We start from the raw sequence: 27,933 nt of genomic DNA, 5'->3' as shown, positions 1-27,933 counted from the left end.
CTGTTAAAATTACTATGAAAATTAATAGTTTTTGAAGGGAAACAATTTTGAAGGCACGAGGCTTAAAAATAGTTGTATTTGGAACAAATTCAGATTTTTTTTAACCAAAAAATTGATATTCCCCTGGGTCTATCTTTGATGCATTTTTTTTTTTTTTATGGTGAGGTGAGTTAATTGCTGATCTCTAAGGACTCCTGTTTTTAGATTTCAAATAGTCTTTTTGCAATCTTCTTTAAGTCACCATTTCATTGATCCAGAAAACAATGACCCACCTTCTCCATATACAAAAAAGCAGCTAGAAATTGCCAAGTGCTAACCTTGGTAAATGCACCAGAACAGATGTATATAATATAGTTAATCTTTTAATTTCTGTTTTATCTGCAGATTCAGGAATGGCTTTGTTTAAATTGCCAAACCCAGAGAGCAATATCAGGACAGCTTGGAGACATGGGCAAAATGCCACCTACACAGACAGGACCAAAAGCCTCTCCTATGCCTGTCCCTACAGAACAACCTTCTCAGAAAATAGCAATGCCTGCCCAAGTAAAAGTGAAAAAGAGGGAACAAGAAGAAAAAACAGAAGGTGAAAAAATCATTCCAGAAGAAGTGAAAGAAACACCTTCAGTTGAAAAAATTCCCCCTAAGGGAACCACAGATCAAGTCCAGGAGGAGAGTAAACTAGAGAAAGACAAAACTTCAGCCCCTCAAGAAAAGAAGCCAACCCCTGACGACAAAAAGCCACTCGTAGAAGAAAAAAAGCCGCCTCTTGAAGAAACAAAGCCAACCCTTAAAGACAAAAGGCCAGCTCTTGAAGACAAAAAGTTACCCCCAGGAGCAAAAACATCAGCTCTAGAGGAGGAACAGAAATATGACTTACTTAAAACTCAAGTACAGATTGCTGAAGAAAAATCTGAAGGCAGAGTGGCTCCAGAGGCAGTGCAAGAAAAGAAACAACCACTGACCAAGATGGAAGATTTACCATCTGGCGCACCTCAGAGTTTGTCTAAGAAAGATGATGGAATGACTCAAAAAATAAAAGAACAGCCACAGGCAACATGCTCGGCAAAGCCTGATCAGATGGAACCTAGGAAGGAAAAAACAGTAAGTTATGTTTTTTTCCTAACTTTGCAGATAAGTGAAAGCCTTCAATTAATAGCGTTTTCAGAAAAATGTAACAGTTGTTTGCTAAAATGATGAACTTTGGCTTTCTGACAGCTTAATCTAATTTAAATAAAGCATAGATATAACATTTATTAGCTTTTATGCTGATCAAATAATTTATAAAAATCTATGGAGTGATAAAGAAGGGTTTCATATAATTTTATTTTATTTTATTTTAATATTTATTTATTTGGTTGTGCTGAGTGTTAGTTGTGGCAGGCAGGCTCCTCAGTTGTGGCAGGTGGGCTCCTTAGTTGTGTTATGTGAATCTTAGTTGCAGCATGCGTGTGGGATCTGTTCCCTGACCAGGGATCGAAACCGGGCCCCCTGCATTGGGACCGTGGAGTTCTATCCACTGCACCACCAGGGAAGCCCTCTTATAATTTTAAATGATTGCTTTTTCCTTCCACTATGAACATAAAATCAGTATCCTCCTTTAACATAAAATAATGTTTGTCTTGGAATTTCTGTTTACTTAGCCACTTGGTTAAGCACGACTCAAGTTTCTCCTCGCTTGAAAGCTTTTTAAGGTATGGTCACCCATAAAATGATTAAATAATTGTGATTTTAAAAAAAGAAATATGGCTAAAATTCAGGAGAAACTTTTTTTTAAAGTTTATTTTAGTATTTAGTGTGAAATCAGTTTAATATATTTTGTTCAGTTTTATTCAGTGTGTTTAATATTGGAGGGTTATTTATAATCCAAGCATCATCTGGAATATATATTATTCTTTATATATTTTCTTTTTCTTTAGTGGAAACTTTTAAGGGTACCTCATCTTAACCTATATTTGCACGGGCAATAATACCATTTCTAGAGGAACTCTGAACTCTTTTTAGAGCTTCAAGAACTCTTATATCAGGCTGAATAATTTTAATTCACAGATGGCAGCAATGACTTGCAGGAAAACGAAATGATTCATTGGTATTAAAACTTAATATTAGAATTCTAATTAGAACTTTTAGTCCATCCCAACCCTGGTTCAGTTGTTGTATTGTTTACAGTTTTAACACATGGTTACTAGACTGTCTCTGGTATATAAGACCTCACTCATTAAATAAATCCTGATCTTCCTTTGTTATATGAGTTTATCCAACTCAGAGAAAGCAGATGCCTATGTATTCTCCATTCTAATGGCTGGATCTAGCTACCCCGCCACCACCACCTGCTGCTTCTCCCAGTTAACCACCTTGCAGAACTTGATGCTTTTTACCATTTCTCTCTTTGTGAAGCTTCATGACTCTTCCCTTTTTGTTCTATTCTTGTCTTTCTGATCACCCCTTATGAGTTCTACTTTGATTATCTCTATTACTTTCTCTTTTCTGATCGGTTCTTCTTTGAACTCTGTCTTCTTTCCTCTTAGGGGAGCCACATGAACATTTCCTAACTCTCCTTGTGCACCTTCTGCCCCTCTTGAGTGTTAGACCTACATTTTCAAATACTGAGTAGATCATTCCACTTCAGAAACTCACTGTAAACTGGAACTCAGTGTGTTCAAATCATATCCAACTCTCTATAGAAGCAGTTTCTGCTTAGCTCCTATTCCTAAGGACAGTATCCTAACGGCCTTCGTGACCTTTTACCAACGATTTGGGTAATCTAATTACTAGTCACTAGGCCTTCTCTTTTTCCCTTCTCCAGTATATAGTTATCAGATAATTATTTTCCAGAGTTCAGATAATTTAACTCTATCACTCAGATATTTCTAATGATCCTCTGTTGTTTGTTAAATATAATCTAAACAAGAAGTATCCAAATATTTTGTTAATGTACTTTATTTTATTTTACAAATGTGTCATTTTTAATAATTTCCTTTTACCACTACTTTTTCTTTTAACGAGTTCAATATGTGTATATATATTTATTTCTAAATTAAATCTATGCACTATTACTGACATATTATTTGCAATATAAACATTCACAGAAATGTGTAAGTCAGTGAAATAAGCTAAAATCACCATTTTTATTATATTTATTTAAATATATACATTTGGTCACAGTAAAATATGATTAATAATAGCATTTTAGAGAGAGCTTTGATTGACTGTGCTTCAGTGTTTGAAAATCTTGTTCTAAAATTTTATGATAGAGTTCTTTGAAATTCAGCTTAAGTTTATTTTGATATTTTGACTTTTAGTTTTAATGACGCTCCATAACAAAAAAGCTAATCCACAGGATATACCAGAAATGAGAGAAGTGTATCAAAGGTTGTACTTGCCAAATCTTGCTACCTGTTTTCTAAGTTTGGAATTGAAAACGGTTTTTTTTAACTTGTGGAAATTCCAGAAATAAATGTTACTCTAACGTGATACCAATCATTTCCTCTTGCTAACTATCAGAAAATGTGGTGTTTTAAAATATGTTTTTTAAAAAATGACTTTAAAACCCACTGCAGTTCTTCATCGGCAATGTTTATAAAAAGATTCAAGTATTCTGTTTAAAGTTTGTCTGAAAAGGCAGACATGACAACTTTTTTAAATGATATGTCATTTTATGTAGCATAATTACATGATGATTTCCAATTATCCATCTTCATTACCGGCTTACTTGTAACAGATGCAGTAAATGAATTTCACATACACTGCTATCTATGTAACTTTACCTTTTTAAAAAACTAATTCCAATTAAAAGAGCCACTCCTCAGAATTTAATATACAGTTTTTTCATTTAAATATATATATATACATTTTTAAACAAATCACTGAATATTGAGCCATTTGGTGGCTCACAGTAGTAATCCTTTAAGTATTTTATTATTGAAACAGAACTAGTGAATATTATAAACTGAGCATGTTAGAAATATCTGCATGTTGATTTTATTATTACCAAACCTTTTGCTACTTACTTTGTTCTAATGATTTTCCCCCGAACCTTCCACAGTTCTTTCTTTCTTTCCAGCAATATTGGCTGACAAAGAAATGTAGTTTAATTTGTCACCATATTGTTTCCATGGCAGAAAAATCAAGTTTCCCCAAATGTTATGTGACTTTTTTGTCTTTTACTATTAAATAAGACAGCTCCAAAGACGATTTTAAGTGTTTATTTCAATTCATTGAAAATGTGTGAAGTACTGGAATATTTATTTGCCAAAAATTCTAGAAGTTTGTGATAGTGTCTTAGGATGACTTGCTATAAGTAGCCTAAGCACATTATGTGTTTAGTCAAGGTTTGTTATTAGCAATAACATATGTAAGACAGATATCAAATGGTTTTCCTGGTAATGTCAAACTTTTTTGGCCAGTTTTGTGTCAGTTTTCTTTATTAATGTGTTTGTGTATGTCTTGCATTATTACTATTAACTTTGACACATGATTTTTTGGCAAGAATATTTTGTCTACCACTTACCTATTATAGGAACGTTGGTTTGGTTGGTTATATCTGTTTTAAAGAGGGGGAAACTAAATTTGTTGTGCCCAAGATCACATGGCTGGGAAGCAGCAAAGCTAAGATTATAGTCCTGTTCTGCCTATAAAGGCTGGCCTCCTAAACACTGCACAGAATGCTTCTTCCCTGTGACACCTTTAGGATGCTGCCTTTTTATTATTTTAAGTATTCATCTCCCTTAGCAGCTTCCAGTTTGTGTGATTTTTTACTTTGTTTATATATTTATATTATTTTATTTATTCATTTATTTGTCATTTGCGTCATTCATATCGTTATAGTATACTGTTTACGTTTCTTTATTGCTACATCATTTTGTCTCTCCACTCATTCCTGTCTTTCAAAGTGTGTTAGTTGAATGGAATTAAAATTTATCCTGAAATATAATAAATATTTTGAAATGTACATTCTCCTTTTTTAGTTTAATATTTTAAAATTGTACATCACTACAGAATTCTCTTTCTACCTATACACTTAAACAGAATACTGCTTGTCTACATTTGATATATTACATTGAAACGTTATAGCTCTCTTGATAAAAAAAAAATTTGAACATCCTTTAGCATAAACTTCTATTTATGGTTAAAATGACCCAGGTTTAGTATTCAAGTTATATATAGCCATGGTATCTAAAGGCAGCATAATTGTATAGGATGGAAAATGATGAGGTTTTCTGAAGTGAAAAGGATTCCCATGTATGTGGGACTATCCAGTTTTTATCTCCAGACCCAGTGAATTTATAGATTTAATCTTGTTTACAGTGCTTGGAACACTCAGACTAGCAATCCATTTGGACCCAAACATTGTATAAATGATTAAAGAGTATTCATCTGTTGTTTTACTTTAGCCCATTAATATAAATGACTTGGGAGACATTAGGCAAAAACTTAATATTGCCTCCTTTCTTTGTACAGTCTTATATTTAACCAAGAATTCAGTTCATAACCCCAATGCTAGTTTTTAAAAACCTTCCGTTTTCCTTCAACATGGAAGGCTAAAAGTTTCAAAATCTGTGAAAGGGGCAGAACTAAGCTTGGCAGTACACAAGTGTCTTGGTACTAGGGAAGGCCTCAAGATATGACACCATGGGAAGGTTTCAAGCGGGTCTCAATTCATCACTGCCTCTCTCTGACTGGTCTTCAGGTCAATAAATGGCAGTGGAGTATTGGAAAGAAAAGAATTCTGTGCTTTCTGCTTTTGGTTAGTAAGTAAAAAATATGAATCTTGGTTTCTGAAAATTTTGAAGATTTGTTTCATATACACAGACTAGAAAGGCTCAAGTACCATAATTCTGTACATAGAGAAGACTGCAATATATACAAAAAAATAAAAGTCAGTGTAATAGAGTTGAATGCTAAATGTACTTAGGAAAATACAAGGAAAATGTGTTCATCAGGGAAAATGTGTTCCTGAAAAATAACATTGCTTTTTTTTCTTTTTTAAAGTGCTTAAATTATGGATCTTCCCAAAAAAACAAAATTCTCATGCAAGGGGTCTTGGCCTGTAATTTTATTCTTATGTAATAATTTTGGAGGTCATTCTAGGTTGTATTTGGACTACATGTAAAATATTAAATGGATAATTAATTCCAACTCCTATCTATTCAAATGAAGAAAATAATGCATAAATGAGAAAATTCAGTGATATTTAAACACATATGTATATATGTGTTATATATGTAATCTACGCATGTACTTTAGGAAGACTCATTTGAATCTATTTTATTAAATCTTAATATGTTACTAAATAGCTTAATATTTTTCTCAGAAATAAGCATACAACTACACATTTTTTTCAATTTAACATCTTTATTGGAGTATAATTGTTTTACAGTGTTGTGTTAGTTTCTGCTGTATAACAAAGTGAATCAGCTCTGTGTATACACATATCCCCATATCTCTTCCCTCTTGCATCTCCCTCCCTCCCACCCTCCCTATCCCACCCCTCTAGGTGGTCACAAAGCACGGAGCTGATCTCCCTGTGCTATGCGGCTGCTTCCCACTAGCTATCTGTTTCACCTTTGGTAGTGTATATATGTCCATGCCACTCTCACTTCGTCCCAGCTTACCCTTCCCCCTCCCCGTGTCCTCAAGTCTATTCTCTACCTCTATGTGTTTACTCCTGTCTTGCCCCTTTTTATTTTTTTTTATTCTTAGATTCCATGTGTATGCAACTGCACATTTTTGAGGCAACTGAGAGAAAACTGCCAATCTTTTAGTCCTAGGGAGTTAGAAATTTGAAAGAATATAAGCCTCCCTCACATGGAGCCTTTGAATATAGTCATCTAGGTTACAGTACTTCAGACATCCATTTGAAGTTTGAATAGAGAAAACCAGACCCAATTTACATGCTATGTTTTACATTCTTCTCAGTGCCAGCTACTCTTTCTTATTTGATCAAATTATTCCCTCGTTAAGGAATGTTATTCAATAAAGCAAGGGTTTGTGATGTTAAATCTATGAGAGACCAGTTAACCTGCATGGGAACAAATTGCACTAGAACTTTCACCCAGATACCTCACAAATGAGAGTGGAGAGCTGCAGAAAGGGTAAATGGATGGACGCATAAGCACCTCAGTTTGCTGATCTCTGTATATGAAGAAAAGCTTTTTTTTTTAAATTTTAGCAGCAGCAGGTGAAAAGAGGAATGTGTAGGTATCTTAAAGAGGTAAAAGGGCTAGTTGGTATATGATCTGATAGTTAACAAGCTAACAGTAATGAAGTAGAAGGTCACTCACCTCTGTCAGGGGAATTTATACCCATGGTAGTTAGTATGAGAAAAATTGACATTTTGAATTTTTTCAATATCTCATGGTACAATAAGTACATGACCAGTTGTTCCTTCTAAACAGTTCAGCCAGATGCCCTTTGGTCACCTAACTTGATTTCCTTATTAACCACTCCAAACACTTTATCTTAGACCCACAAAGCTGTAGGGCAACATCTTTGCAGACTTTTGCCACCTTATAATATGGAGAGGAAGTCATTTAGGTGAAAAATCATCACAGCATCATCATAGGTAAATGACGATTGAATCCCATGAGGAGGAGAGGAAAGAGACCAGGAAGAAAGTGGCAAGAGGGAGAAGTGGGTAGAACATAGCACTGAGAAAAGCAGGAAAGCATGAACACATCCAGAAGGGCACATAAGGGGGATTGTAGGGTAGGGATTTTGATGTTTATGCGTCTGAGTCTTCTGTCTAGTGTACCTTAATTTTCTTTGTTACATTATGTATGTCTGATCCTAATCTTATTTTTGTCTAATGTCAGTAGAACCTTCAGAGTTCATTGTATACAATTATAATTTATTCTTTATTATACTCAGTGAATTGTTATATGTAACCGCAGTTGCATTTCCTCCTTATATGTATAATTTTATTACATTGTTATGTTTTATAATATGTGCAGACTCAAAATAAAGAACACAAATGACACCATCAAAATTTGATTATGAAAGATCATTTTCTTGACCTTTTTTCCACAAGAAGTTTAGGTACCCCACCCTTGTGGTTACGATATTTACTGTGATTGAGTGAAGGGTGGGAAGGCAGACAAGGAAAGGCATAGAAAGCATACTGGACTCAAAATATTGTGCTGGTATTGTGTGGGATGTGAGGAGGTGGAAATATCCCTCCACTGTGACCATCCAGAAATATTTTATGAGAACACTGCTTTACCTGTTTTTTTTTTTCTTGTGTCTAGTAGCTCTTAAGAGAAACAAACCAATTAGTTGCGTGCTTGTCAACCCAACTACTATAGTCTCACAACAGCAGATAAGTAATCCTTTTCTGGAAAGACATCTGAAATGGTCTAGGAAAGTTAATTCTTAGTAAACCAGAGAGTATTCATTGCTTTTGCATGACAGTTGTAAAGAATGTATCCGACTGTCTTTCTGAATTGCCATGTTGTAAATTCAGCAAAAAGCATTTTACCATATAATGTGCATTTTACCCTATGTGCTCGAGATACATCCTTAGCCATACATAATAAAGACAGATATTGAGATGGAAATGAATGTAAAATGAGTATCAACCCAACAACTTTTATATTTGAGAATGAGGGGAAGGAGGAAGAGAAAAAGAATGAAAGAAAAAGGTAGGGAAGGAACAAGGCAGGAAAGAAGGAAGAGGTGTTTGCATGGTATTTGTTTTTTGTGCAACCTGACATCTGTTCATTCGAGCTGTGGATAGGTAGGAGAAACCCATGGCCATACACCCACTGAAAATATCAAGATTGTTAGTTCAAGATACATACTTAGTAGAATCCAGGTGGCCTCATAGGCCAGGGTCAGACAGAGCACGTCCTCCTGCAACTCTTCCTCTGACCTCTTCATTCCATAGGGCTGTGGGGTTATTTTGACACTCTCTGTAAAACATGGAAACTAACTGTAAAACATGGAAACTAACTGGATCACTTGGGTTTCATTTTGCCCATAGGTATTTTTAATTTGGATTTATGCAAAAAGGTCTATGTTTCATACTTTCGCTTAAGGCCTCTCTGATTCTTAAAGCAAACTGCTGGCATGGCCTCATCACAGCCCAAAGAAAGCAGCTGTTTAAGACTGATGTGTCTCTGAAGTGTCCCAGCTCCCTGGAAAGCCCCTGTTCACATTCACAAGTTAGTTATTGTGCTGGTTGAAGGGAGCTGACTTTGAAATAGTGTGAAGGTAAAATTCCAAGTATTTTAAAATCCAAAGACATTTATAAGAAATTTATTAAATTTCTTTGAGATGGGCTGCTGAAGATAAATGTGATTGAACAACTCTAGAAAAATACTAACTGGATATTTCTCTTTTTCTAAAACCTTGAGTCAGACCAATTATGTCATAGCTTCTTCAGAGTTTACGCTTTCTAAACATTCATTTCAAGTGTTACAGAATAATAATATTAACAGTCATACCAAGTAAAATATAGTGTTTTACATCTTTCAAAGTGTACTTAAAAGGCAATGCCTTGTTCGAATCTCTCTCTCAAAAAAAAAAAAAAAAGTCCTTAGCGGTAGGTGAGATGAGTATCATACTGTGGCCATGTTACCTACTTGTTTCTGTTAAGTAAATTTTTCAATATCCCATGCTACTTGGAGGCAAGTACAGTGCCCATCCTCTGATTCTTTGTTTGCCTGTCCTCATAATCCAAAAGTATTAATTATGTTAATGGAAACTTACTAAAATTTTTCTTCAACCATTTGAACTCTTTCCCAAAGTAAATGTACCGAGAAAGATAATCATGTTTTTGAAGAAAAATGGTATTGAGATGTAAAAGGATACAACATTGATGAAATAAAATCAATTGTGATTGAAAATAGACATTTAATTAAACTTAAGTTAAATGAAAACTAACCTTTATATGTATCAACCACTTTTATTTTTGTGCTCAAAGATTTTTTTTAAAAAAATACTGTTATATAGTTGAAAAAATTCCTATAATTATTCCTCAGTTTGTAATAGTTATTTGAGAGTAATGGAGAGGCCATGTTATTAGTTTAACCATGTTAAGTTTTCCTGTATCTTTTCCTTCCTGCTAGGAAAAGGAAGATGACAAATCAGACACTTCAAGTATTCAGCAGCCAAAAAGCCCACAAGGTCTGAGTGACACAGGATATTCTTCTGACGGAATATCAAGTTCGCTTGGTGAAATTCCAAGTCTTATTCCCAGTGACGAAAAGGATTTGCTCAAGGGACTCAAAAAGGACTCCTTTTCACAAGAAAGCAGCCCATCCAGCCCCTCGGATTTGGCTAAGTTAGAAAGTATGGTCCTATCCATTTTGGAAGCTCAGGCAAGTACACTTGAAGAAAAGTCAGAAAAGAAAACAGAACCCCACGAGGTTTCTTCTGAGCAGCCTAAGGACCAACAGAAAACTCAGAGTTTAGCCGAAACACTGGAATCTACAGTTTCAGAGGAGCTTAAAGAGAGTCAAGAAGAGAAAGACACTGTTAAGAAAGAGAGCCAACAAGGCATCCCTTCCAGAAAGGACCATGAAGAAAAGTCTGAATTTGTTGATGAGTTGCCTACAAGAAGACAGCCTTATGATTCAATTGAAGACAGTAGTGAAAGTGAAAACTCACCTGTTCCACAAAGAAAACGGAGAACTAGTGTTGGTTCATCAAGCAGCGATGACTATAAACATGAAGATAGTCAAGGATCGGGTGAAGAGGAAGACTTCATTCGAAAGCAAATCATAGAAATGAGTGCTGATGAAGATGCTTCAGGTTCTGAAGATGATGAGTTCATTAGGAACCAGCTCAAAGAGATTAGTAGTAGTACTGAAAGCCAGAAGAAGGAAGAAACCAAAGGGAAGGGAAAAGGAACAGCAGGGAAACACAGGCGGCTGACGCGAAAAAGTAGTGCAAGCTTTGATGATGATGCAGGGAGACGCCATTCATGGCATGATGAAGACGAGACCTTTGATGAAAGTCCTGAACTTAAATACAGAGAAACTAAAAGTCAGGAGAGTGAAGAACTTGTAGTTGCTGCAGGAGGAGGGCTACGCCGATTCAAAACGATTGAACTCAATAGCACGATCGCAGATAAATACTCTGCAGAGTCATCACAGAAAAAAACAGCTTTGTACTTTGATGAAGAGCCAGAATTAGAAATGGAAAGCTTGACAGACTCTCCGGAAGATCGGTCAAGGGGGGAAGGATCTTCTAGTCTTCATGCTTCCAGCTTCACTCCTGGCACATCCCCTACATCAGTTTCGTCACTTGATGAGGACAGCGACAGTAGCCCAAGTCACAAAAAAGGAGAGAGCAAACAGCAACGCAAAGCTCGACACAGATCGCATGGCCCTCTTTTACCTACGATTGAAGATTCTTCAGAAGAAGAAGAATTGAGAGAGGAAGAAGAATTATTGAAGGAGCAAGAAAAGCAACGGGAATTAGAACAGCAGCAAAGAAAGACTTCTAGTAAGAAATCAAAGAAAGACAAAGATGAACTTCGAGCTCAGAGAAGGAGGGAAAGACCAAAGACACCACCCAGTAATCTCTCTCCCATCGAAGATGCGTCTCCAACAGAAGAATTACGTCAAGCTGCAGAAATGGAAGAGCTCCATCGATCTTCTTGTTCTGAATATTCACCTAGCATAGAGTCAGATCCAGAAGGCTTTGAAATAAGCCCAGAAAAGATAATCGAAGTACAAAAAGTTTATAAATTGCCCACAGCTGTGTCTTTATACTCACCGACAGATGAGCAATCTATTTTGCAGAAAGAAGGTAGCCAAAAGGCATTAAAAAGCGCTGAGGAGATGTATGAAGAAATGATGCATAAAAGCCAGAAATATAAAGCTTTTCCAGCTGCAAGTGAACGAGACGAAATGTTTGAAAAAGAGCCTTTGTATGGTGGGATGTTAATAGAGGATTATATTTATGAATCTTTAGTAGAGGACACATATAATGGTTCCGTTGATGGCAGTCTGCTCACGAGGCAAGAAGAAGAAAATGGATTTTTACAGCAGAGAGGGAGAGAGCAAAAAATAAGACTTCCAGAACAGATTTATGAAGATCCCATGCAGAAAATTACAGACCTTCAGAAAGAGTTTTATGAGCTAGAAAGCTTACATGCTGTTTTGCCTCAAGAAGACATTGTTTCAAGCTCTTTTATCATCCCAGAAAGCCATGAGATTGTAGATCTGGGTAGTATGGTAACTTCTACCAGTGAAGAAAAGCAGTTATTAGATGCTGATGCTGCCTACGAAGAACTCATAAAAAGGCAACAGATGCAATTAACACCTGGATCCAGCCCAACCAAGCCCCCCATCAGGGATGATATGACAGAATCTACTGTGGACTTTGACAGGGTGCCTGATGCATCTTTGACATCAAGTGTTCTCTCTGGCGTATCTCTTACAGATTCGACCAGCAGTGCCACACTCTCCATCCCAGATGTTAAAATAACCCAACATTTTTCAACAGAAGAAATTGAGGATGAATATGTGACTGATTATACAAGAGAAATTCAAGAGATAATTGCACATGAGTCACTGATTTTGACCTACTCTGAGCCTTCAGAAAGTGCTACGTCTGCCCCACCCTCTGACACACCCTCTCTCACATCATCTGTTTCTTCAGTTTGTACCACAGATAGCTCCTCGCCTGTTAGTACCCTGGATAGCATAACCACAGCTTATACTGAGCCCGTGGACATTGTAACTAAATTTGAAGATTCTGCGGAAATTTCTTCATCAACATATTTCCCAGGCAGCATTATAGACTATCCAGAAGACATATCTTTAGATCGGCCGAGCATACCAGATGGTAGAACTAGTGCTGGTCACATTGTGATTTCCTTATCTGATAAGGAACCTTCTCTCATAGAATCTGTAGGAACTAAACTTGAGGGGCTAATTGCTGACACTATTTCCACTGACTTATCTGTATCTGAAAAAGACCCAGTGAAGAAAGCCAAGAAGGAAACAGGGGATGGAATTATTCTGGAAGTTTTGGAAGCTTACAGAGATACAAGGAAGGAGTCGGAGGCCGAACTAACAAAAATTAGCCTCTCTGAAACTGTGTTTGATCAGTCACCTTCTTCTCTAACAGCCCTTCCAATGAAGGAGCAGGTTTCAACTACATGCTTTTTATCTGAAGACGTTTTTGGTCCAGCAAAGCCTGCATCTCAGGTGCCATCTGGCACTCCTTCTATTTCCTGTCTTCCAACTAAAGCTCGTCCATTCCTTCGAAGTTCTTCTTTGGATGCCTCAGCCCAACCTCCTCCCCCACCCCCTCCTCCCCCACCCCCTCCTCCCCCTCCACCCCCTCCTCCACCCCCACCTCTTCCCCCACCAACCTCACCTAAACCAACTATTCATCCTAAAAAAAAGGTAACGGTTGCAGCTCCAGTTACTGCAACTGCTGCAGCTCCACCTCTAGTAGATTCCGTTGCTACAGTAGAGACCACAGCTGCTCCAGGAAGTAATGGGTTACCTATAACAAAAATATGTACCACCGTACCTCCTCCTGTCCCCCCTAAGCCATCTTCAGTTCCATCTGGACTTGTATTTACACATAGACCTGAGCCAAGCAAACCTCCAGTTGCCCCTAAACCAGCAGTTCCTGAACCTCCAGTCACTACCGCAAAACCAACAGATACGCAGCCCAAACCAACAGGTCTACCTATAACTTCAAATATGACATTAAATTTAGTGACTTCAGCAGATTATAAATTGCCTTCCCCTACCTCTCCGCTTTCCCCTCACTCTAACAAGTCCTCACCAAGATTTTCCAAGTCCCTCATGGAAACTTATGTGGTTATCACATTGCCATCTGAACCTGGGACTCCAACAGATTCTTCAGGGAGTCAAGTTATTACCAGCTGGCCCTTGGGATCACCCACCAAAGATCTGATTTCCATTGAGCCAGTATTTTCTGTAGTTCCTCCTATAAAAGCTACAGAAATTTCAAGTTCTTCACAACAGAGCCTGTACATCTCAGGAGCTTTGGAGACATTTTCTGCTATCCCTGTCACAACACTATCTTCATTTCAAGAACCCCCAACTTCAGTTACACAGTTTCTCCCAGCTGAAGTTTCCAAGGCTGAGTTTTCAACAGCCAAAAGTACAATCGCTAGTACTGGTCTCAGCAGCGTCTCTATATCCATTCCTCCAGAGCCTCTTGCTCTAGATTACCTCCATTTAGAGAAGCAACAGTATAAAGAAAATGTCAAGTTGCAACTTGTTGGTGATGCTATTGATCTGCGTACAGTACCCAAAGTAGAAGTTAAAGTAACTGAAAAATGTATGGATCTTTCTGCTTCCATGTTGGATGTGAAGAGGCAGACCACAATAAGTGAAATGTATGGGAGGCAAATTAGTGCTGTCCAGCCCTCTATTATAAATCTCAGTGCAGCTTCATCAGGAGTGACTCCAACATCCCTGGTCGCTGAGACAGTGACTGTTGTCACGTGCACAGCTACTGCAAGTTACACCACAGCCACAGAAAGCCTAGTGAGTCTAGAACATGCAACAGCAATGCCACTCCAGCTCACTACATCAAAGCATGTAGAGCCCCCATGCAGGGTACCAAGTGGCCAGGCCTTTCCTACAGTTAGGGAGGAAGCACCAATAAACTTATCTTTAAGCACTTCTGTACACCCAGTGACATCAGCTCTTACGAAACCCATCACTGCACTTCCTGGTGGTGTCACAAATGGATGGACTGATAGCACCACATCACAGGGCATCACTGATGGGGAAGTAGTGGATCTCAGTACCTCCAAGTCTCATAGAACTGTTGTAACAATGGATGAAGCTACTTCAAATGTGGTGACCAAAATAATAGAAGATGATGAAAAACCTGTTGATCTGACCGCAGGAAGAAGAGCTGTGTGCTGTGATATGGTTTATAAGTTACCTTTTGGAAGGAGCTGCACGGCACAGCAGCCTGCAACAACTCTTCCTGAGGATCGTTTTGGTTATAGGGATGATCACTATCAGTATGATCGAGCAGGGCCATATGGTTATAGAGGGATTGGGGGAATGAAACCTTCCATGTCTGACACTAATTTAGCAGAAGCTGGACATTTTTTCTATAAAAGTAAGAATGCTTTTGATTATTCTGGAGGAACTGATGCAGCAGTAGATCTAACTTCAGGGAGAATTACTACAGGTCAGTATGATGTAGCAACAGACCTTTCCGTGAAATACCATTATGGTGTTCCTCATCTCATTTCAGGATGACAATGTGGTCCCTTTCCCAATTTTGTTACTTTTCATCTTTCTTTGGATGTTTTGGCACCATATTTTGGAGTACATGTGCGCTTTTGTTTCTTCATTTTTTTTTTAATCTGTTCCACGCAAAGTCGCCTGCATGTGCCTGCATGTTCAACATTGCTTTTATTCCGCACCTAGGTAGGTTAGCCTGTGGATTTGCATGCAGTCCCATTCATTATGTTCTTCAAGACTGAGTGGGCTTTCCAACCCCAAAAGCATCATTCGTTCTGGGAACTGCACTATAACTCTACCCTGTGTTTCAGGTGAGGTAATGGATTATTCAAGCAAGACTACAGGTCCATATCCAGAAACACGACAAGTCATTTCAGGAGTTGGGATTAGTACCCCACAGTATTCCACAGCAAGAATGACTCCACCTCCAGGACCTCAGTATGGTGTGGGGAGTGTTTTGAGGTCATCTAATGGTGTTGTCTATTCTTCAGTAGCAACTCCAATTCCTTCCACATTTGCTATCACCACACAACCTGGCTCCATTTTCAGCAAAACCATGAGGGATTTGTCTGGTGTGCACACAACTGACGCTGTGACTTCACTATCCGCCCTGCACCAGAGCCAGCCAATGCCTAGATCATATTTCTTGACAACAGGGGCATCTGAAACAGACATTGCAGTAACTGGTGTTGATATCAATGCCAGTTTGCAAACTATCACTATGGAAACTCTGACAGCTGAGACGATGGACTCGGTTCCCACTTTAACCACAGCGTCTGAAGTCTTTTCTGAAGTGGTGGGAGAGGAAAGTGCGCTTCTAATCGTCCCCGAAGAAGGTAAGCAACAACAGCAACTGGACTTGGAGCGCGAGCTCTTGGAACTGGAGAAAATTAAGCAGCAGCGTTTTGCTGAGGAATTAGAGTGGGAACGGCAGGAAATTCAAAGGTTCCGAGAACAGGAAAAGCTCATGGTTCAAAAAAAGCTGGAGGAGCTGCAGTCAATGAAGCAGCACCTCCTGTATCAGCAAGAAGAGGAGCGGCAAGCCCAGTTCATCATGAGACAGGAGACGTTAGCGCAGCAACAGTTGCAGCTGGAGCAGATCCAGCAGCTGCAGCAACAGCTTCACCAGCAGCTCGAGGAGCAAAAGATCCGCCAGATCTACCAGTATAACTATGACCCTTCTGGAACTGCTTCTCCACAAACCACTACAGAGCAGGCCATTCTGGAAGGTCAGTATGCTGCCCCAGAAGGTGGTCAGTTTTGGGCGACCGAAGATACAACCACCACAGCCTCTGCCGTGGTGGCGATTGAAATACCACAAAGCCAAGGATGGTACACAGTTCAGTCGGACGGGGTTACTCAGTACATTGCCCCACCTGGCATCCTGAGTACTGTTTCAGAAATACCTCTGACAGACGTGGTTGTAAAAGAGGAGAAGCAGCCCAAAAAGAGAAGTTCTGGAGCTAAAGTCCGTGGCCACTATGATGAGATGGGGGAAAATCTGGCAGATGATCCCCGCTGCTTTAAAAAGATAGTGGACAGCGGGGTACAAACTGACGATGAAGAGTCAACGGATCGGAGTTACGTGAGTAGGAGAAGGAGAACTAAAAAGAGTGTCGATACAAGCGTCCAAACGGATGATGAAGATCAGGATGAATGGGATATGCCTACTAGATCAAGGAGAAAAGCTCGCGTAGGGAAATACGGTGACAGCACTACAGAGGCAGACAAGGCCAAACTCCTTTCCAAAGTCTCCAGTATAGCAGTTCAAACAGTAGCAGAGATATCTGTGCAAACTGAACCAGTCGGAACCATAAGAACGCCTTCGATACGGGCACGCGTGGATGCCAAGGTAGAAATAATTAAACACATTTCAGCACCAGAAAAGACTTACAAAGGGGGCAGTTTAGGATGTCAAACAGAAGCAGATTCAGACACACAGAGTCCTCAATATCTGGGTACCACATCTCCACCCAAAGACAAGAAACGCCCAACACCTTTAGAGATCGGGTATTCATCTCACCTTCGGGCAGATTCCACATTACAGCTGGCTCCTTCCCCGCCCAAATCTCCAAAAGTCCTTTATTCACCCATCTCACCACTTTCACCAGGCAAAGCCTTAGAATCAGCCTTTGTACCTTATGAGAAACCCCTCCCTGATGATATAAGTCCACAGAAAGTACTGCACCCCGATATGGCTAAAGTTCCCCCAGCAAGTCCTAAGACAGCCAAGATGATGCAACGCTCCATGTCTGACCCCAAGCCTCTGAGTCCAACAGCAGACGAAAGTTCCAGGGCTCCTTTTCAGTATACCGAGGGCTACACGGTAAGAGTGCTTCTTTTCAGTTAGAAGACAATGGATGAGTTGATATTAACTGTGTGTTTGCAGACTTTAGGAGGCAGTAAAGGCTCCTGGTGCCTAATTCTAAATTTCAGTGAGGACTATTTCATTAGAAATTTGGGGGAAAAGATAGAAAAGTATACATCCATGTAGAAGTACCAAAAAAAAGACCATATTATGTGAGACAAAAATGAGAGAGAAGGTTATTATGATGTAATGAGATTGAAATTTTGTTCTAATCTTGAAATCTCCCAGGTGTCAATTGTAGACTGATTTTGGTGAGTACAGTTAATACTCATATTCAAGTATGATGGAATAAGCATTGAAGATAAATAGATAAGGCAAAGGATGACCAAACGTTTAAACCCATGGATACTGGGATTCTTTAGTGGGAAGATCTGTGGTGATCATTTAATCAGTCTGTTCTTCCTTCCTCCGGAATGTTAACCTTTGTTGCTCCAGAGAGAGCATTTCTAGAGCAGAAAGTGTAAAATAATCTTCATAGTTCATCCATGCTTATTTTGTTTCTGGAAACTTTCTTAATCTACCTCAGATAAGCCTTAGTCCTAGTTCTTAGAGAGGAAAATTTAATTTTTAATGTTCCTTTGAATAATAGAGTTTAATTATTTAAAAATATGCTTCAAAGGGAAAAGAACATATATAGGTATGTCAGACACATTCGTGAAGATCTCTATAGCTGAAAATAAGAAATGTTAGTAATCAGGTATAAAAGAAGGTGTATCCTACTTAAAGAAAACCTAATATATAATTCTTCAGAAGGTTATTGATAAATCTGATAGTTCTATTTAAAACTAGATTTATGTTCAGATTAAGAGTTCCCCTCATGCACTGGTTTCTGAAGTCTAGATCTTCAAACCCCGAAGCATCTAAATAGGTTTTTCTGAGATATCACTCTGTTGCCAGCAACCCATATACATTAAACATTGGCTGTGGGCTGAAAAATATGTCACTATATGTAAGTCAATTTTTAGGTATATAGGCATATTGATAGACATATTAATAAATTAAAAATTCTTACAAGTTTTCTAGTTTCGTAGGGGCATTTTGTTATTATGGACTTTCTCAAACAGTGTGTAATTGTCTTTATGTGGGGGACAGGTCATAACTGTTTTAAGTCAGGGAACCACTGGTGCACTGAGATTTCATTCAGTTTACAGAGATTTGTTTTAATGTATAACTGTTTCTAGAATTAAATATATTGCAAAAAATATTTTTAACTCGGCTATAATGTATAGGTATTTATTTTTACAGCTGTGCCCTATGAACTCATCCAAAGAGTTACTTGGAAATCTTTGAAAATACATTTTTAAACAGTATTTTAAAGTTATATTCAAGGCTTCTGTCATTAGAAAGAACAGGCTTTTCCACTTGGTGTATTCATCATTTACTTAACATATGGCCCTATAGCCTTAATTCAAATGAGCTCTGGGATAGAAGAGATTCAGGTGTCAATATTTTTTCCTCGCAGTATTCACTTTGGATTTAGAAGTACAAAATGAAAGATACAGTGGGTCATATAAGTTGTATTATTGATTGTACCAGCGATACTGATTAACTGTCTAATCGTAAAAGAAGTTGAACAGAATTACCAAATACTCTGAGCCTGAAAAATCCTAAGGGTATTGAGCCTTGGAGCACAATCCAGTAGTTCCTTTTGTTTACCCTGCGCCCTAGCCCATGGACCTCACCACCCTTGCCTTCCTTACAGTTTATTCTCCGAACTGCACCTAGGGTGATTTTCTAAGTGTACGTCAGATTTTGTCACACACTCTCCAGTAGATTCTCAACAGATTCATCAGGATACATTAGAAATTTCTTAACAAGGACCCATGTGATCCCAACTCACAACCTCATTGGTCACTCCTACACTTACCCCCCTTCTCGCTCTGCTCCAACCACTGACCTTGCCTTTCTTTGGATGTGCCAACCTCATCCCCACCCAGGACCCCTGTTGGGATCTCTCTCTCCCAGATCTTTTCCTGGCTCGCTCCTGTGTACAGGTTTCTGCTTAAATTTCACTTCCACAGAGAAGCTGTCCTTACTTCACTCTCTAAATGTCTATCAGCATGAATCCCTGCACCCTCTAAATTTGTGTGTATTACTTATTAATATAGATTTAATCAAATATCATCTTCCTTCTCCAGTAGATCATAACCTCTACAAGATCAGGAATCTTACTTTGTTTGCCTCTGTATTCCCAAGAGCCTAGAAGAGCACCTGGCACAAAGCAGACCTTCAATATTTATTGAATAAATGTATTAAAGGAAGGATTATAAGCATAGAAGCAATGGGTTAAGGCATGCATTAAAAGACTCTGGCTGCTGACCTTTTCATTGCCACAATCTAGACCCATCCTAGCAAGTCCTGTTGATAATCTAAACCGATACCTCCTTTGCTTAAAGTGTCAGTTCCACTTTGTTTATTTTTATGTATTGGGTTGACCAAAAAGTTGGTCTGGGTTTTTCTGTAAGATGTTATGGAATAGATATCTGAAACAACTGAGCACAAGTTAAATAGCATTTAGCTATTAGTCCAGCCACCTTACAGATAAGGAGCAAAGCCCAGAGTAGGCTAGTGCCTTTATCATGGTTCTTTAATAAACCAGTGACCTGGCCAGGGTTAAAATGTTAAACTTGCCGCCTGACAGTTATTCTTTGTTAGTCTCTTCTAAGGCTTATGGGACATTTTCTGATTCTTCTCGCTAATTCGGTACCATGCTTGTTGTCTATTTTTTTTTTTTTTTTTTTTTTTTTTTTGCGGTACGCGGGCCTCTCACTGTTGTGGCCTGTCCCGTTGCGGAGCACAGGCTCCGGACGCACAGGCTCAGCGGCCATGGCTCACGGGCCCAGCCGCTCTACGGCATGTGGGATCTTCCCGGACCGGGGCACGAACCAGCGTCCCCTGCATCGGCAGGTGGACTCTCAACCACTGCGCCACCAGGGAAGCCCAGACTGTTTTTATGGTTTGTTGCTTTGTCTGCATTTGGTCCTCTTTCCATACTCAGTTATTTTTTTCTTAGTAACTATTTCCCAAGCTTTTTGGAGAGCTTTCATTATTACAAAGTTCTTCCATATGGGTAAAATCTCTCTTCCTGGAGTTTCCAAACATTTGTCTTAATTCTGCAATTTTAAACATTAGAGATTTAAATTTATTCCATTCCTACTCTATAGGAATCCAACTATCTGAGATCCTTTAACTCTGATTGAGTTTTTCCATCATGGAACTGTGGTCACACCTTTGGCACACAAATTTCAAGGCAGGAGTCTATATCATCTGCTTAGTCTGTCACTGACACTTTGAGTTCATGCTTAGCCCTAAGATATTGCATAGATTTAATTGGTTAAATTAGCACTAATTAACGTAAAATCATAAAATAATACAGAGTGGGCATAACTGGTGCAGGGAGTTATCAGAGATCATTTTATTGAGTTATGTAATATTCCCCTGTGTCTGTAAGAGGTGAGCTGTATCTCTTTTCTAGACCTTATCACTCTGGTATCAAAGTCACAGCCCCAAAGCCAAATTCTATTTTTGACAACTTTATATAACCAAACACTTTTATCTTGTGGTCTGCTTCCTTTTACAAATAGAAAATTTTAACTCTGAGTAAAGATGGAAAAAAATTACCACGTTTTTACTTGAGTTCTTCTGATTGCTCCCCAGGAAAATTCCCAAGAGATACAACTAAAGTAAATTTAGAATGTATTCCTTCCCATGGGGCTGGGCTTGCTACTTAGATACCACTTGAAAATAATGTATTTTCATCATGATTTAGTAAAAGCACAGAAAGGAATAAGCTTTGTAATGAGGAAATGGTATGCACACAGAGATTTTTTTCTAACTTTCATCAGTGGACTTCTTCAATTAAAATGTTTTATGGAAGTCACATAATGAAAAATGAGTGGACACTAGTGGAGAGTGACCAAATCATCTGTAATGATTGAATGAAAGTAACACTACCTTCCCATCACTAAGTCTGGCAATTGTAGATATCCTGTTAATTCCCTTTCCTCACGGTGGGGGGTGGGGGGGTACATTTGGCAGTTTCTGTATTTCCTCAGCAGAAATTTGCTGACTGTCATTAAAGAGCTTCACCTTATGGGTTAGTAGAAAAAAATTTCAAATCTCCTAGTAACTGTGTACCTTTCATGGTCTATGAAGTATATAATGGTGCTTCTCTAGAAATTTTAGATTCCTCTTCTTTATAACCATTTTAAAGTTATTCTTTTAGGTAATAAGGCCTTTACTGACTGACCAAATGAAAACCACCCACCTTTCTAACACTCTATCCGTATGCCTTTCTTGATTTTTCTCCATATCACATATTAGTATCAAAAGTACTATGTCTGTTCCTTTATAATTTCACGTATTGTCTTTCTTCCCCAACCAGAACTTATGGGTGAGCATTTTTGTTAATTATATTCACTGCTATATCCCCAGTGCCCAGAACAATGCCTGGTTCACAGTAGGTTCTCTACAGCAGTAAATTAATTTGATGAATTAGTGAACAGGCCGCTTTATCCACCAAACTGCTTTTAATTTGGGGGTGATTCCCCAATTCCTTGCTCCCACCTAAAACAAAAAATAGAAACAGGGCTTCCCTGGTGGCGCAGTGGTTGAAAGTCTGCCTGCCGATGCAGGGGACACGGGTTCGTGCCCCGGTCCGGGAGGATCCCACATGCCGCGGAGCGGCTGGGCCCGTGAGCCATGGCCGCTGAGCCTGCGCGTCCGGAGCCTGTGCTCTGCAACGGGAGAGGCCACAACAGTGAGAGGCCCGCGTACCGCAAAAAAAAAAAAAAAATAGAAACAAAGCAAAACAAATAAATAAAATCTTATTCATTCTCCGTACGACACTTCTTGTGTAGTTCAGGGTTACAGTTTTTCCTTCTGCTTTCCCCTGTGTTTTTCTTCTTTTGCTGAACGGATGACAATGCGCTTTCTCAAATTTATTTCAGTCCAGTATTTTTGTGTGTGTCTGTGGATTACCTCGAGCATCACACCTATGAAACTTTCATAAACCAGAGCACCAAAACATGTTCCTCATGCTCTTTTTCTTTCTTTCACACAATGAAACTGTTTACATCATGACCCCAGATGATCACGAACGTCAAGAAAGGAGGTTAAACTCTCACTCTTTTTGCAAAGTATAACTTCCTTGTTCCCACTCACCTCTGCCTGTAAAACTCATTTTGTACAGCTCTTCAGAGCTTCTTTCTATCTGCTAGATTGGATGCCGCCTGACTCAAGTGGATTTTTGCTCAGATAAATTGTTAAAATGTTATAAAAAAAAAAAAAAGGAGGTTAATGTAGCATGTTCTCTACAAAATCAGGAGAGAATGTCATAGCCATTGGAAGAAATAGCAGTGTAAATTCAAAGGATTTGTTTGGAACTAGATTTATCATTCCAAGATTTATCTGTCTTCAAAAAAAAAAGCAATGATTTTTTTTCTATCAAAAGGAATAGCACGTTTTATCAATAATGATACATGCCACTTTTGTGCACCTAAATAAGCTACATTTAAAATGTTGTCACCTCTGTCTGGTCTTAAAATTACATAAACTGCCAAGTGTTAAAACTGTTTTTCCTACCCTTAGACTTGTTGAACAATTTTAGAGCTTTTTTAGTAATAGACAAACTCCTTATTAAAATATTTTTGTTCTAGAGTTTAAGCCAGGATCCTATTGCAAAGCAGATGGTATTCATGAGCTGATTTTTACAAGAATGTGTTTTGCTTCACTGATTGCTGTTTTGATAGCTATTTTTAAGATTTTTAGAACCCTTTAATGTCTATTTCTGAGAGTAATTTCCATAACCTAAATTGAGAAATTTTATTTCTGTCAGAATATACAGATTTAAGAAATAATGACCGTGATAACCAAGTGTGATTTGAAGAATAATATTTTTTAGGGATTGTTTTTCATTACTGTCTTTGGAAAGCAACATAAGAAACCAGTCTATTAAAACTGACTTTGACGAAATAAGCTGTTTTATAATGGTAGTATTTACATATATGAGAGAAAAAGTATTCATATATTAAAGACTGGCTTTCTACATAGCTGAGGCCTCATTTTTTTCTATAGCTTTTACACCCTCTTCATTGCTAGTACACTTTTCTTATCATATTTCTTCTTTATGATTAAAATCTTGGATATTATTATATATTATTATACTATTATATTATAAAATAGGAAATAGTATGTTAAAGTGTTTTTCAAAATAAATGGCAGTAAAATAATAATTTATGGTCATTATTATTAGGGTCTGATAAAAATCAGATTGAATGTATACATGTAGACAAATGTCAGTGAAAACCAGAAAATTTTTAAATTGATCTCATCAATCTAGTGTTCAGTAGGTAACCTTTGCTATTTCATTGTAATCAGTATCTAAGGATTAATTTCAAAGCAAACCTTTTCAGACTGAAGGGGAAAAAAATCAGATTATTTGTGTTATTTTTTCTCAACGTCAACATTTCAAACTATGCCAATAAACATAATTATAAGAAACAGACGTATGTTCCTAATGTTCAGTGAAAGACCTTTGCTGAAAATGTAACCCTAAATATTAGGAAATACTAGTTTAACACGGGGGAGTTCTGAATTAATAGAGCATTGATTATTACTGACCCAGTTTAAAAACACTGAGCATCATTTAACAGTTATTAGCTTCCTAAGTATTTTATCATAATATTCTTAATTCAGTACACTACCTGTTTCGAACAGTTGTGCAGTTTAAAACTGACTCTACATAAAGCTACCTACATATTCTCAAAAATACATCCCGTCCCAACAAACAGACATGCACTTTTGTATATTTGTTTATGTTTTGGTTTTTTTTGTTTTTTTTTTTTGCGATACTCGGGCCTCTCACTGTTGTGGCCTCTCCCGTTGCGGAGCGCAGGCTCAGCGGACCTGGCTCACGGGCCCAGCCGCTCTGCGGCATGTGGGATCTTCCCGGACCGGGGCACGAACCCGTGTCCCCTGCATCGGCAGGCGAACTCCCAACCGCTGCGCCACCAGGGAAGCCCTGTTCATGTTTTTTAAAATTACTACTTATGTAGGATTCTATAATCTGCCACATGTGCTATTACTGAAATAAAATAACAAGCAACTAAAATGATTGTGATATAAAAATTTGGAAAAGTTTTGAGGTATATTGTACATAGTGGCATCAAAATGTATTCCACTAGTTGCTTTACTTTTTCTTATCACTATGTTCAACATAAAAATACATGTTTGTAATAGACATATATGCCTATACATATACATCTATACATAAGCTAGTTAATACTTTTATAGCCTTATATAACTAATAAAATAGTTTCAAATTCAGTTGCTTGGTAGAGATCCAAACCATTTCTTTTCTGTAGGTTTTATATTTATTTTATTACATATTTTAAAGATGAGAAATCTGAAGTCCAGGTCAGTGTTCTTTGCACCTCCATACCCACCCAACATTAATTCCATTTGTAGCAAATGAATTTCTTCTATTTAACAGGATTTTCTTTTTGGTCCTCTTCTGTATCTTGACTTATGTGTAGAGTTTGAATTAGGAAAGCACCAGAACAAGTATAGTGAGGTAAATTGAGCCTGAAATGAACTGGCTAAATAAACTGAGGTAACTTAGTCTAAAGCTTTAAACAACAAAGGGAATTTTTATCTATTTTTTTTCTCCTTAAGAACAGTTTGCTAGAGATTCAAATTAAAACAGTAGAGAAAAGCGATGGTTGAGCACAGTGTAAGAAATCTTTAAGCTAAATTATAGAACTGCTATCTCTATTTATTTTGGTTGAAAAAATTTTATAAGATGACAAATAAAAGCTTAACTTTGTGAAGAACAGTAAGTAACCCCTATGAGGGAGTAAACAGTAACATTAGAAGAGTTGAAGCTAAAAGTGATTATACTTATCCTCTCTCCTTCTCCTTCCTCAACTGAATGAAAAAGATATATACGAAAATTGTTTGGGCTCACTGATAAACCATTTTAACTACATAAGTAAATCACTCTTAATAAGTTGGACCACATTTTAATTTCTGACCTGTTGGGTAGTATATTTTAACATGACAGGGACAAGACAAGTCTCCAGTGTTTTTTCTGATAAAACTCAGCCCTAATCACAGAGCTCAGTCTCCGGGCATAGAGGCTACTTTTATGGGTTAGTCATTTACTTTTTAGAAGGTCGAGGTGAAATCACTGTTTAAAGTACTAATAAGCGCTAGTTGTAGAGAGTTTCAGGATACTTCACGAAAGACCCAACGTCATGACATTTCTCCTTTTGACATTAATAAATGTGCATGAATTTCTTCAGTGTGTCATAGGTATTAAAATGATAGTAATGTTTCTAATAAAACAATGTTATTTTGTTTAGAATAAGCTTCTTTGCGGCGCTTTCAACCAGTTCTTCCATTTATGGCATGAGCTGATGCCTGTAAATGCTCACTCAAATGCACTTCGGTCAATAAGCTCAGGTTTCATTAATTATCCATTTGGAAAATCATCTAATCACCCATCCAAGTATACCTCTGTTCTCATGTAACTGAATTTATAGAATTAAGGATTGAAAAGTTAACCTCTTAAAATAACACTTAGAAAAAATATTGTTGAATTTACATAAGTCCATGCATGAGCTTTATCATCTTAGAAGACCAAAAAAAAAATATTTTTTGCCACTTAATTTAATTGCCATCCTTTACCAGTTCTTAATAGCACTGTCTTCTAAAGAACCAGATGGTTCTCCAGTTCATACGGAAGAAGGACCATGGTCCTCCTTGCCAAGGAAATTTTGTTGTTTAATTTAACCTGGGGGAAGCTATTCATGTGATTTAGGTTTATGAAAAACAACTATTTTTATTTACTGCACTCATGTAGGTCACAGCAGCTTGGAAGTATTTTAATGTCATGTTGCAAAGTTTTATAGGCCAGAGGATAATAAATCAATGAGAAAGGAACAAAAAACAATAACAGAGATTCCTGTGATTTTGTGGTTAGGCATTTCAAGAGTCTAAACATAAATTATCTTTATTATCTCAAGATAATTTAGTAAAGACTATGCCACTATTAAAAGGTCATGATGTTTCTCATGGCTTTAGGTAAGTAGTTATTGAATCATCCCTTAAATTGCTAATGATCTGAAGTGCTGGAAAACATATCACATAGTAATCAATCATCATTCTAATACTCCATGTACAAAACTGTAGCATAATTAGAGATTTACATTTTACAGCATTTGAAATACAGTTATTTTTGTTCTGAATACAGTTATTTTTGTTCTGATGAGAGATTGTCAATGAGAAATGCAAATGAGGAGATATTTTTGGAAGTGTTGGAATCACTACAATCCCTCTTTGTGGATCAATAATTTGTTCTCAAAATGAAGTAAGTCACAGGCAGGCAATACTATAATATTCAGCATGCTGGAAAAAAAAGCAGGTGGAAGAGATGTATCTTACTTTTTAAATATACATTTATGTTTTAGGGTAAGTTTTCAAGTTAATTCTTGGAAATTTTTATTAACTTTAATTTTCCACTTCAGATTGCTCGTATAAACCATTAACACATTTTCTGGTAAAGGGATGTAGTCGTTATCTTGTGGTAGCATGTTAGAACTGTAAATGGATTTGCCCTTGAAGAAGGAGTCAACGTTAGATAGTTCTTCATAGCATTCCGTCTCCTAGTCCAGCAGCACTATGTAAAAGTTAAATGGTATAGAAATGAGAAAATAGGAGGTATCTGTGTTTATTTTCCAGTGATCTGATCTGATTTTAATTCTTATGCTATCATGTTTTCATAGCCTTTAGGTTAGTCAGTGCTTTTAAATTACTTCTTTGTTTCTCTTTATACTCACTGGTTATCAAACCTTGTTTCTGCTTAGCTAAGAGCATATAGGCAAAATACGTTTTGCTGCCCCAATAAATTTTTGAAGTAATAACTACAAAAAGAGTGATTTTAAACATAGTAATAACTGGATGTTGGGAGATTAAAAGGAAAAGAAAAAGGAGGTCATCAGTACCTTTAAGCATTTTCTTTTCTCTTAGGAAAATGATCAAGAAAACGTAATTTTGAATGAAGCAACACACCAGTGAAGAAATATATCTGTAGTCTTGCACAGAAATGTGTTTTTCTAATGAAAATGTAAAATCTAGAAATAACAAAGATGGATGGATGGGAGGGATAGAAGGTAGAAGGGAGGAGGGAGAAATACATACACATACATATGTATAAAAAATGATCACCTTAAAAACTTCTAAGAGGGCTTTCTAAAATACCTTATACAGATTTTAGGAGAAAAGAAATTAATCTGTTTGGGACATTCCAGAAAATAGAAGGCAATACGTGTTGCACAGACTGACATCTCTGATGCGTCTGTCCAGTGA

At 37.5% G+C, this 27,933-nt stretch overlaps 1 protein-coding gene across 1 annotated transcript in view; it reads left to right on the top strand.

Annotated features, from left to right (window-relative positions):
- Positions 1 to 27,933, top strand: part of PCLO (piccolo presynaptic cytomatrix protein) — a 363,526-nt gene that overhangs the window by 188,774 nt on the left and 146,819 nt on the right. The window contains exons 4-6 of the mRNA XM_060020341.1: positions 385 to 1,101; positions 10,065 to 15,141; positions 15,509 to 17,523. Coding sequence (XP_059876324.1) covers positions 385 to 1,101; positions 10,065 to 15,141; positions 15,509 to 17,523 — 7,809 coding nt within the window. The remainder of the gene's footprint in view (positions 1 to 384; positions 1,102 to 10,064; positions 15,142 to 15,508; positions 17,524 to 27,933) is intronic.

Source organism: Delphinus delphis, chromosome 9, assembly GCF_949987515.2.
Source record: "Delphinus delphis chromosome 9, mDelDel1.2, whole genome shotgun sequence".
NCBI classification, from domain to species: Eukaryota; Metazoa; Chordata; class Mammalia; order Artiodactyla; family Delphinidae; genus Delphinus; species Delphinus delphis.
The sequence above is the reverse complement of the archived record's forward strand: the minus strand, read 5'-3'. Positions and strand labels throughout refer to the sequence as shown.